Source organism: Lotus japonicus, chromosome 6 (assembly GCF_012489685.1).
Source record: "Lotus japonicus ecotype B-129 chromosome 6, LjGifu_v1.2".
Lineage (NCBI taxonomy): Eukaryota > Viridiplantae > Streptophyta > Magnoliopsida > Fabales > Fabaceae > Lotus > Lotus japonicus.
This window is the reverse complement of record NC_080046.1, coordinates 60,473,358-60,486,586: the sequence shown is the minus strand read 5'-3', so window position 1 is coordinate 60,486,586 and position 13,229 is coordinate 60,473,358. Positions and strand designations below refer to the sequence as shown.

At 41.1% G+C, this 13,229-nt stretch overlaps 2 protein-coding genes across 2 annotated transcripts; one reads left to right on the top strand and one right to left on the bottom strand.

Annotated features, from left to right (window-relative positions):
• Positions 1–302: 302 nt before the first annotated feature.
• LOC130726072 (mavicyanin-like) lies at positions 303–1,778 on the top strand. Its single transcript, XM_057577295.1, has 2 exons — positions 303–716; positions 1,145–1,778. Exons 1-2 carry the CDS (start codon positions 524–526, stop codon positions 1,519–1,521), a joined length of 570 nt encoding a protein of 189 aa, XP_057433278.1. The 5' UTR covers positions 303–523; the 3' UTR covers positions 1,522–1,778.
• A 385-nt stretch (positions 1,779–2,163) lies between these two features.
• Positions 2,164–8,369, bottom strand: LOC130723209 (transcription initiation factor IIF subunit alpha-like). Its single transcript, XM_057574176.1, has 9 exons — positions 7,951–8,369; positions 7,699–7,857; positions 6,961–7,106; positions 6,432–6,814; positions 5,240–5,355; positions 4,225–4,371; positions 3,720–3,935; positions 2,937–3,155; positions 2,164–2,597 (listed from the first exon to the last, which is right to left on the bottom strand). The coding sequence occupies exons 1-9, from the start codon at positions 8,113–8,115 to the stop codon at positions 2,505–2,507; spliced, it is 1,644 nt and encodes a 547-aa protein (XP_057430159.1). The 5' UTR covers positions 8,116–8,369; the 3' UTR covers positions 2,164–2,504.
• Positions 8,370–13,229: the final 4,860 nt, after the last annotated feature.

Genomic DNA, 13,229 nt, shown 5'->3' with positions numbered 1-13,229 from the left:
TCGGTTCAGATATTTTTTATTGGATTTGATCACCATTGAGTATTGAATTTTGTGTTTCACTATCATAGAATACTGTATTTAAGGTAATTAATAGGAGTATTGAAACTTGAATTTTAGAGTTTAGGGCTTAGAGAGATCATTGAAGAACGACATGAAAAGGGTAAAATGGTCCAGTAGGGTGCAAGGGCATTGAAGTTGAAACCGTACTAGTACTACACTTAAATTGTGGTTGTAGAGCAGACAACAATAACAAGAACTCAAGAAGGGATAAAAAAGTATCAGAGGAGCCAATGTGTCACATACAGTTGGTGTGAGGGTTGAGGCAGAGCCAAACATTAAGCTACCAACCAGTCGTAACTCCTTTTTGAGCTTCGTGTAAGTTTGTTTGGTGAGTAAAAAAGTGTACTCTTCCTCTTACTTATCTTAGCCAACAATATTTCCCACTTGCTTCCACTTTCCACACTACTCACTCCATACAAATACCCTTTTCTTTCTTTCTCTCTTCCTTTAACGAACATAGAAAATGGATGGAGTTGGGTTCCAAATTAGAGGGATGATTGTTTTTGCTGTGGTTGTTGCGGTGGCTTTCAGCCTCGGCGGGAAATGTGTGGAAGCTCAGGTGCACCATGTGGTGGGAGCAGACCCTGGATGGGATCTAGCCTCCGACCTCCGTGCTTGGTCTTCAGGCAGGGTCTTCAGGGTTGGAGACCAAATCTGTAAGTCCATTTTTCTCCCTCTCTTCTTCACTAGCTAAATGAACACACAGAAAGCGAATATGCCATTTTTTTGTTCTTTCCATGAGTTCTATGCTTTCATTTCATTTGCTTAGAGCATGTACTAATTTTTGGGTACGGTTTGCTAATTAATTAGAGTGAATTAGTTAGTTAATGGGTGGAAATGAATGAATTTAATGATGAAATTGAATGAGAATCTATTTTGTTGCTGGGTTTGGAAGGGAGGGAGAAATTTTTCCTATGCTTTTTTTTTTCTTAAATAAAATTTTAGTCCTCAGAAATATAGCAAATGTTAGTTTTAGTCCTTGAGTAGGATACATTAGGTTATGTTTCCTCCTATTGATTTATTTATTTTTTAAAAAATTGATGCGAGCATTTATGTGGGCCTATGTCACGTGGCAATTGGGCAGGGCTCACGTACTCTGCGGCGCAGGGATTGGTAGCAGAGGTGAAGAGCAAAGAAGAATATGAGGCGTGCGATGTGAGCAACCCCATCAAGATGTACACGGATGGTTTGCATACAATCCCGCTTGAGAGGGAAGGAATCAGGTACTTCGTGAGCAGCGAGGTCGAGAACTGCAACAGTGGGCTCAAGCTCCATGTTGAGGTGCTGCCCAAGTCCAAGTCCTCATCACCAAATCCAATCACTCACACTCAGTATTCTACTCCAACATTCTTGGCTGCTGAGCCTACTAGTCCTTCTGCTTCGGCTCGTTATGCTCACAACACCATCCTCGCGTTTGTGCTGTTATTCTGTGTTACCAGTATTATGCACCTTGCTTATTGATGGTTGATACTACTCAACACTACTAAGAGTGGACAATAATTAGTATCCACTTGTTTAAGTGTGCACTTGAATTGTCTATGTTCTTTTCTTTTTTGTTAAACATGTATTGCTTGGTTTTGGATTGGCATAGTTTGGCCTCGCTTTAGCTAGGCTGGATTGTATTCCTCATTGACAAAAACCAATAGACAATGTTCTGGTCAAAGTGTTTTAAGATGCCAGAATGGTGATTCAAATGATAAATGTTTGATTTCAGTGAAGTCTATGTTTTAAGTTTTTATGATGTTAATGTTCCTAACCCATGTTTCAAGTTGTATGTGGGAATAACAACTATGACTGCAACATAGACTTTAAGTGATACTATAATTAAAATTAATATAAATTCAACTTTATTTTAATACTGTCAAAATATAATTTTGACCTAAGTGCTATCAAGGCAATGAGATAAATTTGTTTAAAATTAGTTTAGTTTGATCTTCAAACATTATCTAATTATATTAGACCATATCTTATATATCAAACTTGAATAAGTGTTACCAAATAATTCGCGTAATAACATGGAAAATAATAATAAACATGCATACATGTTATTCATGTATATCACTAGAATTGAACGACCGATAGTGTTCAGATAATTTGTAAAAGTGTACAAAATCAAAATCCATTTCCATCATTGTTAAAAATAAGTGGCATGTTATACATCTACCATGTCGTTGGCATACACATTTTATTCAATGCATTACTATATACACAGTCTCCTTGTCCATCCCATTGAAATCAATTTTCCAACGCATTGTTATACCAAAGTCGACAAGTCATAGTCGTGCACTTAATGGTCGTTAGCTTACTAATCCTAATAGAAAATTAGTCATAGCATCTCCAAGATGGTGCCCAACATGTGAAAAATATACAACGTATAATAACTGATATTCTTTTCGATGTTGCATCTTCCCTCACAACCAACCATTGGGAAATTTTGAAGAGTGTCACTTATCTCTCAGGATAACATAACTGGACCCGTTTGCAGTCTTCTGTATCTTAGAGATTCTCTTCAGGATCTCAGCAAATGCTTGCTTGTCCTGCACATGGGAAGAAGTACAAGGTTCAGTTTCAAGCAAATAAAGAAATTGAACTGGTGAGGCTATCTGTCACAGTTGGACCAGTTTATACTCTTCAACATATATCTAAATTTGACTAGTAGCATGTTTGGAAAACCTTCTACAATTGATTTTAAAGTCAATATCAATTATGGGGAGAAGCTTCTGTAAGGAGCTTCTACATAGCACAAGTGATTCTGAGAAAATAAGTTGATCCAAACATGCTATAACTGTTGATGAGGAATCAACCTACGGCCTGAGGGAGGAGGGAAAGAAAAAGCAAGCTTGTTTAAACAAGGCTAAAGAAAAAGTAGAGCTTACCTCTGGAGATCTTAATCTTGCCTTAAATTTAGCTACAAGATCCTGCGTGGTCACTGGGGTCTTCTGTGACAAAACAGCCCTAATTTCTTCCTCACTAACAGGTCCAGAAGCTGTGGTAGAAGGCCCAGCTTTTGATGATGATGGTTGTGGTGTACTTTTTGGAGGTGGATTACTTTTAGAAGCAGACCCACTTACATCTTTGGTAGATGATTTTGATTCCTGGTTCAGTAAGATAATGAAGAATTTCAATAACAGTTATGGGGTAAACCTATTCAATAATGATCAAGTTCTTTTTGTAACAAAAGCCAGAAAAAAATGAAGTTCTATGACAATAAGAGCTTCTTGAAAATCTCTTATACAATAAACAAAAGCCATTAAGGTGTTAGGATGCATCATTTGTAAAGTGCTTCAAGTTAAATTACGAGCATTTTTTGGTCCCAAATCATTTCAAAAAATATTGTGATTACACTGTATCAGCTTTTACAATAATATAGTTTTATTTTTTTTTTGAGAGCAAAAGGAAACATATATATATATAAAAGATCAAAAAGAGGTCAGAGACCAAAGGATACAAGGGGATGCGATGATTAGTGGAACAAAAAGCTAACCAACAATAATATAGTTTTATAAAATAAACAAAAGACCAACTTAATTGTTTGTTCAGTTTTAAATTTTCAAAGTAATCCAAGCAAATAACGTTTTATAAACAGGTAACTAAAGCAAAAAATCACGATAAACGAGCCTCATAATCAAGCAAGCCCAAAAGAAATAGCAATGACTTACATTTTCTGTCTTCACCTTCTTTGGTGTTGCACCATTGGATGGCTTTGCTTCCTCATTTGATTTTCTCTTCCCCTTAGAAGACTTTGAAGAAGAAGGTGTTCCACGAGCAGATCCTGTTGCCATGGTTTTTGAAGGGCTGTTGTCAACAGGTTCTTCCTTAGGTGCATCCTTCTGCTTTATAGCAGTCACAGGAGGAACACCATCCTCATCATCCATCTAGACAAGTAAAAATGATTCAATAATGGATGAAAAATGTTGAAGTCTAGTTAAAAAATTAATCAAGTTTTTACAGATATTCAATGAAATCAAAACTAATCAACCACTTCCTCTTTAGAGAAGTCACAGAAAATGAAAAAAGTTACCCGTAGATAACCACAAACCGATTGCAGTTTGGGCTAAGTTATGCTCATATTTCATCAGAGGTGTCAGAAGAACAATAAATAATTATAGTAACTAAACAAAAAATTAATGAAAATACAATATTAACAAGAAAAAAAAACCATACATCGTCTTCATCATCATCCTCATCCTCTGCATCTGATTCATCCATACCACCAGATCGCCCAAGCAGCTTCTTCAGCTCTTTCCCAGATTTACTCAGACCTCCCCCCTCTTCATTATCTCGATCCTCCTCCTCCTCCTCATCATCATCCTACAATTGCAAGTAAAGAATAATTCACGATGGAGTTCTGTAATCCACAATATATAGAAACCAAATATGAGAATATCCTTATCTATTCCATTTTATATTATACATGAAACTGATGAAAGTACAAAATAATACCATACATCATGGATGTCTGTCATGGCTAAGTTCCTAAAAACAGCTTGAAAAGAAACAAAACTCACATAAAAAAAAGAGGAGACCATCACAAAACCAAACAAACATGGTTGAAAGGATATAACGTAGCAAACATCATGTAAAAAGGAAACCATGGTATTCTGAAATGAGGAAAGTAAAGGCCTAAATAAATTAAATAACATTGACATCCAATGTTAGACCCTCATATGTCAGACCACATGTGAGAAATATGAGAAGAATGGTGTTTGGTGAAGTGATGAAGTCTGTTGGGAGACAAAGGGGAGGGAAAAAATGGACAAGGAGCAACAAGACGTTGGAGAAGGGGGAGTGGGAAGCACGGGGAGAAGGGGGACAATTAAAGAGGAGAAAGATGAGATGGAAGTATGATAGGGTAATCAGGGGGTGGCTGAAGCCATAGGGCTGAGAACTCATTCACGCTTCTCTAATATTTTCTGTCTTTTATTTTCTGGCATACTTACTTATTTCTGTATTTCCATTTAAACACTGTACTTGAGGTTGCTACTAGTTGTTCCCTTCTATTATATAAAATTAGTTCCTACTTCCTATCAACCTTATGTGAATCCATAAAAAATAAATAACATGAATTGTACAATTAGCTGAGGCACAGAAATGACATCATATTGAGTATTGACTAATAAGAGCACCATTAGGAATCCAATATCCACGTCACAGCTCAAGTATTTGAGTAGAAACTAACCTGCTTGATTTCAGGAGGAGCAGGGACTTCAGGAGCCAAATCTTCCCTTTCCCCTGGATCGTTGCCGACGGCTTCATCATCATCAGTGAAAATCTCTTCATGTTCCCAATCATCACCTGTAACAGATGTACAAGTATACCGAGATGAAAGAATAAGCACAAACTTGTTGAAGTGTTCTGCAAATTTTGAATAAGAATAAAATAACTAGCTTATGTTTTGATGTCCTAGAATGCTTTCAAGTTTCAACTCATGTCAAGTTCCCTAGAACAGAATGTTATCACCGAGAAAGGACTCCAACAAGACTATACAAGTATTTAGACCAATCAACTATATAGTCTATAGTCAAGCTAATTCATCATGCTATAAAATTAACAGTGTTGCTCAGATCACAGATGACATAAGTCATGGGTTATCCCTGCTATCCTGCCCATTAATTCAAGAATTGGCTTTTTTATTCAAATTTGAGAATTGTTTATACACTGACATTTCATAATCAACAGCTTCATGGTGTGCATGGGAAAGATAGATACCTGCTACAACATGTAAATTGATGCTTTTCTAACGCAAGATAACTAAATCTTGTCAGACTATGTCTATTACTTACTGGTTAGCAGACTGTCAAGTCAGTCAACTTACAAACAAGATGTTGTTTATTATATTTAAAACCTTTTAACTTCTTTGTTACCTTTCTTTTATGATTACTATTAACACAAAAGTCATATTACAAGAAATTAAATTGGATTAGACACATTGAAGAAAGATGCAACTGCTAAATTATATTTTTTATGATTTGAAAATTTCACCAAATCACATAAGGACAGAAAATTTGTGGGCGTGGCTATTAGTATTGAGTCTATTGACAAGCTATGAGTTCTATAATACCAGCTCCATCCAACACCAAAATAAATACTTCAAAACCTGAACTATATGAATTATCAACCCTATATTTGGTTCAAGTAAGCAATCCAATTGATTTCTTTATTTTCTCGTAAGCTATATCCTCCACTAGGTAAACAGATCCACAACAAGAAAGATGGCCATTGTAAGGACTCCAACTTATAAATAATGGATACTGCAGATTAATAGTTTCCTCCCATGTTGAATGGCATGTGCCTATTCTGATGAATTATGACACCCAATTGCAAAGCAAACATGCCGAAACTATAATGAACAAACAAGGAAAGATACTCACCCTTCTCAACATCAAAGTCATCATCATCAAGGTCCCCTCCCCTTGGACCTTCATCATCATCGTCATCACCACCTCCTTTCTTATTCTGTCCAAATCTATTTTTCCTTTCTGCCTCCTCCTCGTCATCCTCCTCTTCTCTATCTTCTTTATCAGAGACATTACCTTCATCATCCTCACCAGTTTTTTTACGGCTTCTCCCTCCACCTGTAATGCTTTCCTTGTCATCAAACCTCCCATGTTCACCAAATGCAGCAGGCCCATTATTTGCCACTTTCATCATCCATCTTTCATATCCATCAGCAGTTTTCTTTCTATTTTTCATTTTCTCTTCCGCTTCCTCCAAAGTCAATTGCTTATATTGTGCAACCTTGTTAAAGTTGTACCTATGAAGAAACATTCCATAAAACACATCTGAATACTGTCTTTGACCAGTATAAACATAAAAAATTAAAAAGGAGAAGAGAAACAAGCAAAAATCATAGAGAAGTCCTCTCATAGAAAAACACGTTCTAGAGCATGAAAAGCATACCAAGAACCAGCAGGAATGGCAACAAACTCCTTCTTTTCTTTCATCAGAAGATAATAGGTAGCTGATTGTGAACCTTCTAGATGACCCTGGAACTGGGACTGACCTGTTTCGTCCTCTAAGACCCAAGGCTTGTTCTTGTACTTCTCCTTTGTAATGAAAAAATAAAATGAACAATTACAATTTCACATGTAATCATCCACCTCCTGACAAACACAACCTCTTTTCAACGTCTATAACAATCATCTACTCGGCAACTCAAACGTTGAATTTGAAATTACTACTGACATGCTGCTCCGTACACTCATTAGCATAATAAAGTCACACGAGCCGCCAGTTTAGATAAACTTCTCAATAAGCACTTAAAGAAAAGAATAGTTGGAATGATCACACATTTCAACTATAAGCTTTTTAAACCAAAACTTTTGATGTAAGTTAAAACAAGCTTATGCCTCTCAACTTTTCAGAAGCTCCCTTACTTAATTTCCCCGGAAACACGAATAAGTTTACAAGGGACTTTTCATAAATTGCTGTAAAACATCGCGTGAACTCAGTGTTATCAAATAGCGGCCATAGCGCCGCTATAGCGTAGCGGATTTTTGGCTAATTGCGACGCCGCTATTGCCCGCTATAGCGGGCTATTCCCGCTAAATAGCGGATTTTTGGCTCACCGCGATGGCGATTTGACAACACTGCGCGAACTACCAATGCAAGAGATAGATTTGTTAAGAAATTGAATACCCTTAAAGTATCAGTAATTTGGCGACCCTGTAGTCCATCCTTCTGCAGAGACCACTTGTTTTCAGCACTTTTCTTCCTTGAAAAATCAGGCAACCCAGTCATGAATCTTCCGATACAGTAGTGTTTATCACTGGGAGAACTTGCACGAACACTGTATTCCTGAAACAAGGGGAAATTCGAATACAATCATGATCAAGCAGGTTTAGAGTATGGAAAATTGAAAAAACGTGATGAGATTATGATTATTCGGACTCGAATCAAGCGATTTAGGGTGGCGCCACAGTCGCGGCATTTGGCGCGATTCTCCGCCATGGTTTTGCCGCAGGTCAAGCAGAGAGTCATGTGCTTGCAATTGCTGCCGTAGAGATCGGCGGTTGAACCGCATCCGCTACAGCTTGACTTCAATTGCAAATCCATCGCCGTTCTTTCTTCTACTCTGTGTCGCGAAACCACAGGATTAACTTCACCGGTTCGAAGAAACACGCGGAATTTCTAGGGTTCCGATCGTGAGATTAGATTTCAGTTGAAATTTTTTGTGCTCGGCGTTGAAATTGTGAGCGCCGTAGTCCAACGCAATGTTCGAATCGGGAAGAAATTTGCAGTCGCGGAGGGAGGCCTTAATTGGAATTTGGATTGGAATGAATCAATAATGGAGTGACGCACTCTTTGGGGAAAATGTTTTCTTCACACCTCATTTTAAAGTAGAAGAAGGTGGAGGAGGAGAGAGATAGAAAAAAAAAGAAAAAGTAAGAGAAAGAAAGTATGAGATGTGATAGATGATAAGAGAAGAGAAGTAGAAACAAAAATAGATGAAAATGAAGTGTTTAAAAGATGAGGTGTTTATATATCATTACTCATGTACTAATGATTTGTGGTAAAATCATCAATATGAATATATGATAATTTTTTGTGAAACATTAATAAAAAGGATACAAAAGTCTTTCAAAAAAAGAAAATTTATGACTTCTTTAGACTTCTCCTCAATGAATGGATTTGAAAAAAATATCGAGCACGGCGCATCATGGGCCGTCCTCTTTGTTGTTACTTGTTTTTTATTAAAGGATTTTGTTGTTACTTGTTTATACTCTTTGTTGTTACTTGTTGATGTATTTACCATTAAAGGGACATGCTACTCTTCTAAAATAAGATTATATATTGTTCGTTTACCCTCTTTGGCTACAAGATTTCGCAGTTGCAGAGCATTGTTGAAACTTCATCTCTTGCAACTTTCTAGTCAATATCTGTTCCGGGTAAGAACATTGAGAAAGGGTGTAATCCCTAGAGAGAGAGAATAACTGAATTTCATGTGTGTATTCATAAAATGAGCAAAAGTCCCTTACAATTGGTATCTGCTACCTATTTATAGAGGTAGTGTTGGGCCCCCATATGCTAGGGTCCTTAATGGGCCGTGTGGGCCTGGCTGAACGAGGCCCAACCCTACTGGCTTGGGGCGCCACCGGGCGGTGTGAACCCTGGGCGTTGCCCCTCTAGGGGCTCGCCCAGTCCACAAGTCCACAAGACACCGAGCTCGAAGCATGAGAGCTAAGTGTGTCTTTAAGAAAACTATAACATAACTGCCTAATGCTTATCCATCGTGTATGCAAAAATCCAAGTCGCCAACATGGCGTGAAAAGATGAAGGGCGAGCGCCCTTGGTCCGCAAGTCCACAAGACACCGAGCTCGAAGCAGGAGAGCGAAGTGTGTCTCCAAAATGTGACCGTCAATCTCTGTCCCCTTGTGATCCCCCTAGCAGGTCGCCCGTTGCCACTTTCCACTTGGTACGGCGTTCCTCGGCTGGCGGTTTCGACCAACGCGCAGGAACTATTCCCAAGCTTCTAGTTGCAATAGCTTCCCCGCCTAGAAGATCACCTAGCCACGCTACTTGGCGGGATCAACAAAGAATGTATAAAGCGTGTAGGTCGCCGACATGGCGCAAATGAAACACAAACCGCCAATAGCGCAAGGAAATACGCAAATACATGAATCTCCGATTGACGCGGGACCTAGAAAGATGGTGTACAAACGCCTACAAGATTAAGGAGTCGTGGTGGCCCGCCTCATATGACGTGACTCGCCGAATAGAAGCTGGCTCGCCTGGTGACATGGTCTCCCGCCAATCTCTCCCGCATCCGCCCCTCGTAGCATCTTCATGGATCAAGTTGCTTCCTGGGCGAGTCCCCTAATATGGTGAAGGGACTCAACCAGTCCACAAGACACCGAGCTCGAAGCATGAGAGCACAATGTGTCTTCAAGCTGAAGTCGCCGCCGCATCGTCCCTAGGAGAAGATCCGCCCAGCACGCATGCTCCTTCACTCGCCATAGTCTACAAGTCCACCAGACTCTGTGTCCAAGTCATGAGGAGTAGGAGTGTCCTCACTTCCCGCATCGCCATCACCATCTTGCTTTAGCCTGTTTCCTAATCATCAAAGAAAAATCAACCACCAAAGATGTGCTCTTATAAATCTAAGTTAAAACCAATTTTGTCAAAGAATTTTGTGCCTTATAAGAAATTAGTTTGACTTGCTCGCCACTCTCAGCGTAAGGCCGCCACCATTTTGCGGTAGGTCGCTACCCTCATTTTTGGCGGTAGGTCGCGACCCTTTAGCGGTAAGTCGCCATCCTCTTGCGGTAGGTCGCGACCCTCTTGCGGTAGGTCGCCACCCTTAGCGTGAGGTCGCCACCCTTTTGGCGACTTTTGTGTGTCTAAAAACTGAGTCTTACAGGTCGCCACCCATAGCGTTTGGTCGCCACCCTTTGGCATGAGGTCACCACCCTAGCGGTAGGTCGCCACCCTTGGTGTGATCGTCCCATTTCGGGACTCAAAGTGCTTTGGGTTCCAATGGCCAGTTGGATTACCAAAGCGGTGCTCAGTAGAATGGGCAATTTGTACCCCACACATCGCCAATGAATCCGGTTGTTACGTGGGCTTTTCCGGGGCTAATTTAGTTCATCGTGAAACTTGTTTCACTTTGTAACTAAATCGCGCCATCAGGAGCTTGTCCCACCCAATAACAAACCGCTTATGGAAGAGTCTTCCAAGTTTCACAAAACTTTAATGGTGTGCCTCAATTCACCCACTCCTTCTCTTTGATCCGATTTGCTCCTCTCTGTCTGAATCAAAACCAGTGAAGACAATATAACTTCTAATATCAACTTCAAAATAAGAAAATTAGGAAATACAACAACTGAGAAGGGAATCAAATGAAAGATGGAGGAAAAGTTTGAAGGAATTGGAAAATTTGTTGGCCAGCGATCTTAACCATAACAACGCTTTACTCGCCAAACTTCCATGGCCAAAACAAAACGTGCCCACCAGAATTCCGCCGCCGGAGTAAAACGTGCTTGCTAGATTCCAACGCCAACGACATTCTCTCGCCGTCGAACTCCATCGCCAACAACACTAGCTCGCCGCCTACCTTCAAAACGTGCTCGCCAAAGCCAACACGTGCTCGCCAAAGCAAACGTGCTCGCCAGAATTTGCTCACCGCCTAACTTCAACGCCGCCGACACTTGCTCGCCAGAATTTGCTCACCGCCTAACTTCAACACGTGCCCGCCAAAGCCAAAGCGTGCTCGCCAGAATTCCAACGTCTCGGGATTGGCTCTGCTCCTCATGTATTGTGCTCTGGACAGATTCCTCGCCTTTGTTCTTTTCTTCGTCATTACCGATCTGCTCTCCCTTGCCTACATGCTTCCTCGATCTGAAGCTTCACCTCTGTTGACGTTCTTCATTGTCGGTCTGAACCGTGTTGCTCCGATCTGCCATCGCTGGATGCGCCTTCACGCTGAATCTCGATCTGTCATTCTCTCGTGAACGCACCTTGTTCTTTCTCTCCGGCGGCGGAATTCCATCGCCAACAACACTAGCTCGCCGCCTACCTTCAAAACGTGCTCGCCAAAGCCAACACGTGCTCGCCAAAGCAAACGTGCTCGCCAGAATTTGCTCACCGCCTAACTTCAACGCCGCTGACACTTGCTCGCCAGAATTTGCTCACCGCCTAACTTCAACACGTGCCCGCCAAAGCCAAAGCGTGCCCGCCAGAATTCCAACGTCTCGGGATTGGCTCTGCTCCTCATGTATTGTGCTCTGGACAGATTCCTCGCCTTTGTTCTTTTCTTCGTCATTACCGATCTGCTCTCCCTTGCCTACATGCTTCCTCGATCTGAAGCTTCACCTCTGTTGACGTTCTTCATTGTCGGTCTGAACCGTGTTGCTCCGATCTGCCATCGCTGGATGCGCCTTCACGCTGAATCTCGATCTGTCATTCTCTCGTGAACGCACCTTGTTCTTTCCCCTCCGCATTGCCACTGATCTACTCCTCATCAGTCTCTTTGTTGTTCTCGATCTGAAACTTCTCCTTTTATCGCTGTTTTTTTTTTCCCTTTTCGAAACCTGATCAGCTTTCTTGATCCGTCATTCTCCCGTCCACTATAGCCACTGAGTTTCATCGATTCCTTTCTTAGTCTCGAATTCGCTCCCACTCCGTCGATTGACAACAGCGATCAAGCTTCCACCACGCTCCGCCTGTGATGCCACAATAATCAACAGATCCGTCCACTCTAAATCGCGAATCCCCTCCTCCCAGTAGCACAGGCGGTTCCACCTCAGAATGCGTGGCTTGTCTTCGATGCTTCTATTTCCGAACTTCCGCCGCCATTGTTGGCGAACCTTGTGGAAGAAGATGCTGCCGAGAGAACTGTAGTGACATGGATTCTTGAAGGTCAAGGTGCATTGTATTCCTTTTCCAATCCAGAGCCCAAAAAGATCATCCAAGATCCATTTCCGTAATCAAAATCCGTCCCGCGAAATCCACGAAAATCAACGAAAATCTCAAACAAAATCAGTTGTGCAATCAATCCACGTGATCCGGGAATCAAAAGTTTATCGATCCCCACAGACGGCGCCAAATGTTCCGGGTAAGAACATTGAGAAAGGGTGTAATCCCTAGAGAGAGAGAATAACTGAATTTCATGTGTGTATTCATAAAATGAGCAAAAGTCCCTTACAATTGGTATCTGCTACCTATTTATAGAGGTAGTGTTGGGCCCCCATATGCTAGGGTCCTTAATGGGCCGTGTGGGCCTGGCTGAACGAGGCCCAACCCTACTGGCTTGGGGCGCCACCGGGCGGTGTGAACCCTGGGCGTTGCCCCTCTAGGGGCTCGCCCAGTCCAATATCGTATCTTGAAAGAGTTCAGATGGCAACCCCTTTTCCGGGTATGATGAAATTTAATATTGATGGCAATGTTGTTGCTGATCTAGGTTGATTTTCCGCGACAGGTGTGGCTAGGGACCACACTCGAAAATGTTTGGAATTCCCACCAATGTTGACATGGGTAGCATTACTTGTGCTGAGCTTTGGGGGCCCATTCCATGGCCTCCAAAAAGCTATCCACTCGAGACATGTCCTTATCCCTTGTGACTTTTAGGTGATTATTAAATTATTGAATGGTTGGGACATGCCTTTTCATCGTCACCACTATTTCATCTCTACTTGCAAGAGGTCCATGTTTATGTTGTACTATTGTCGCA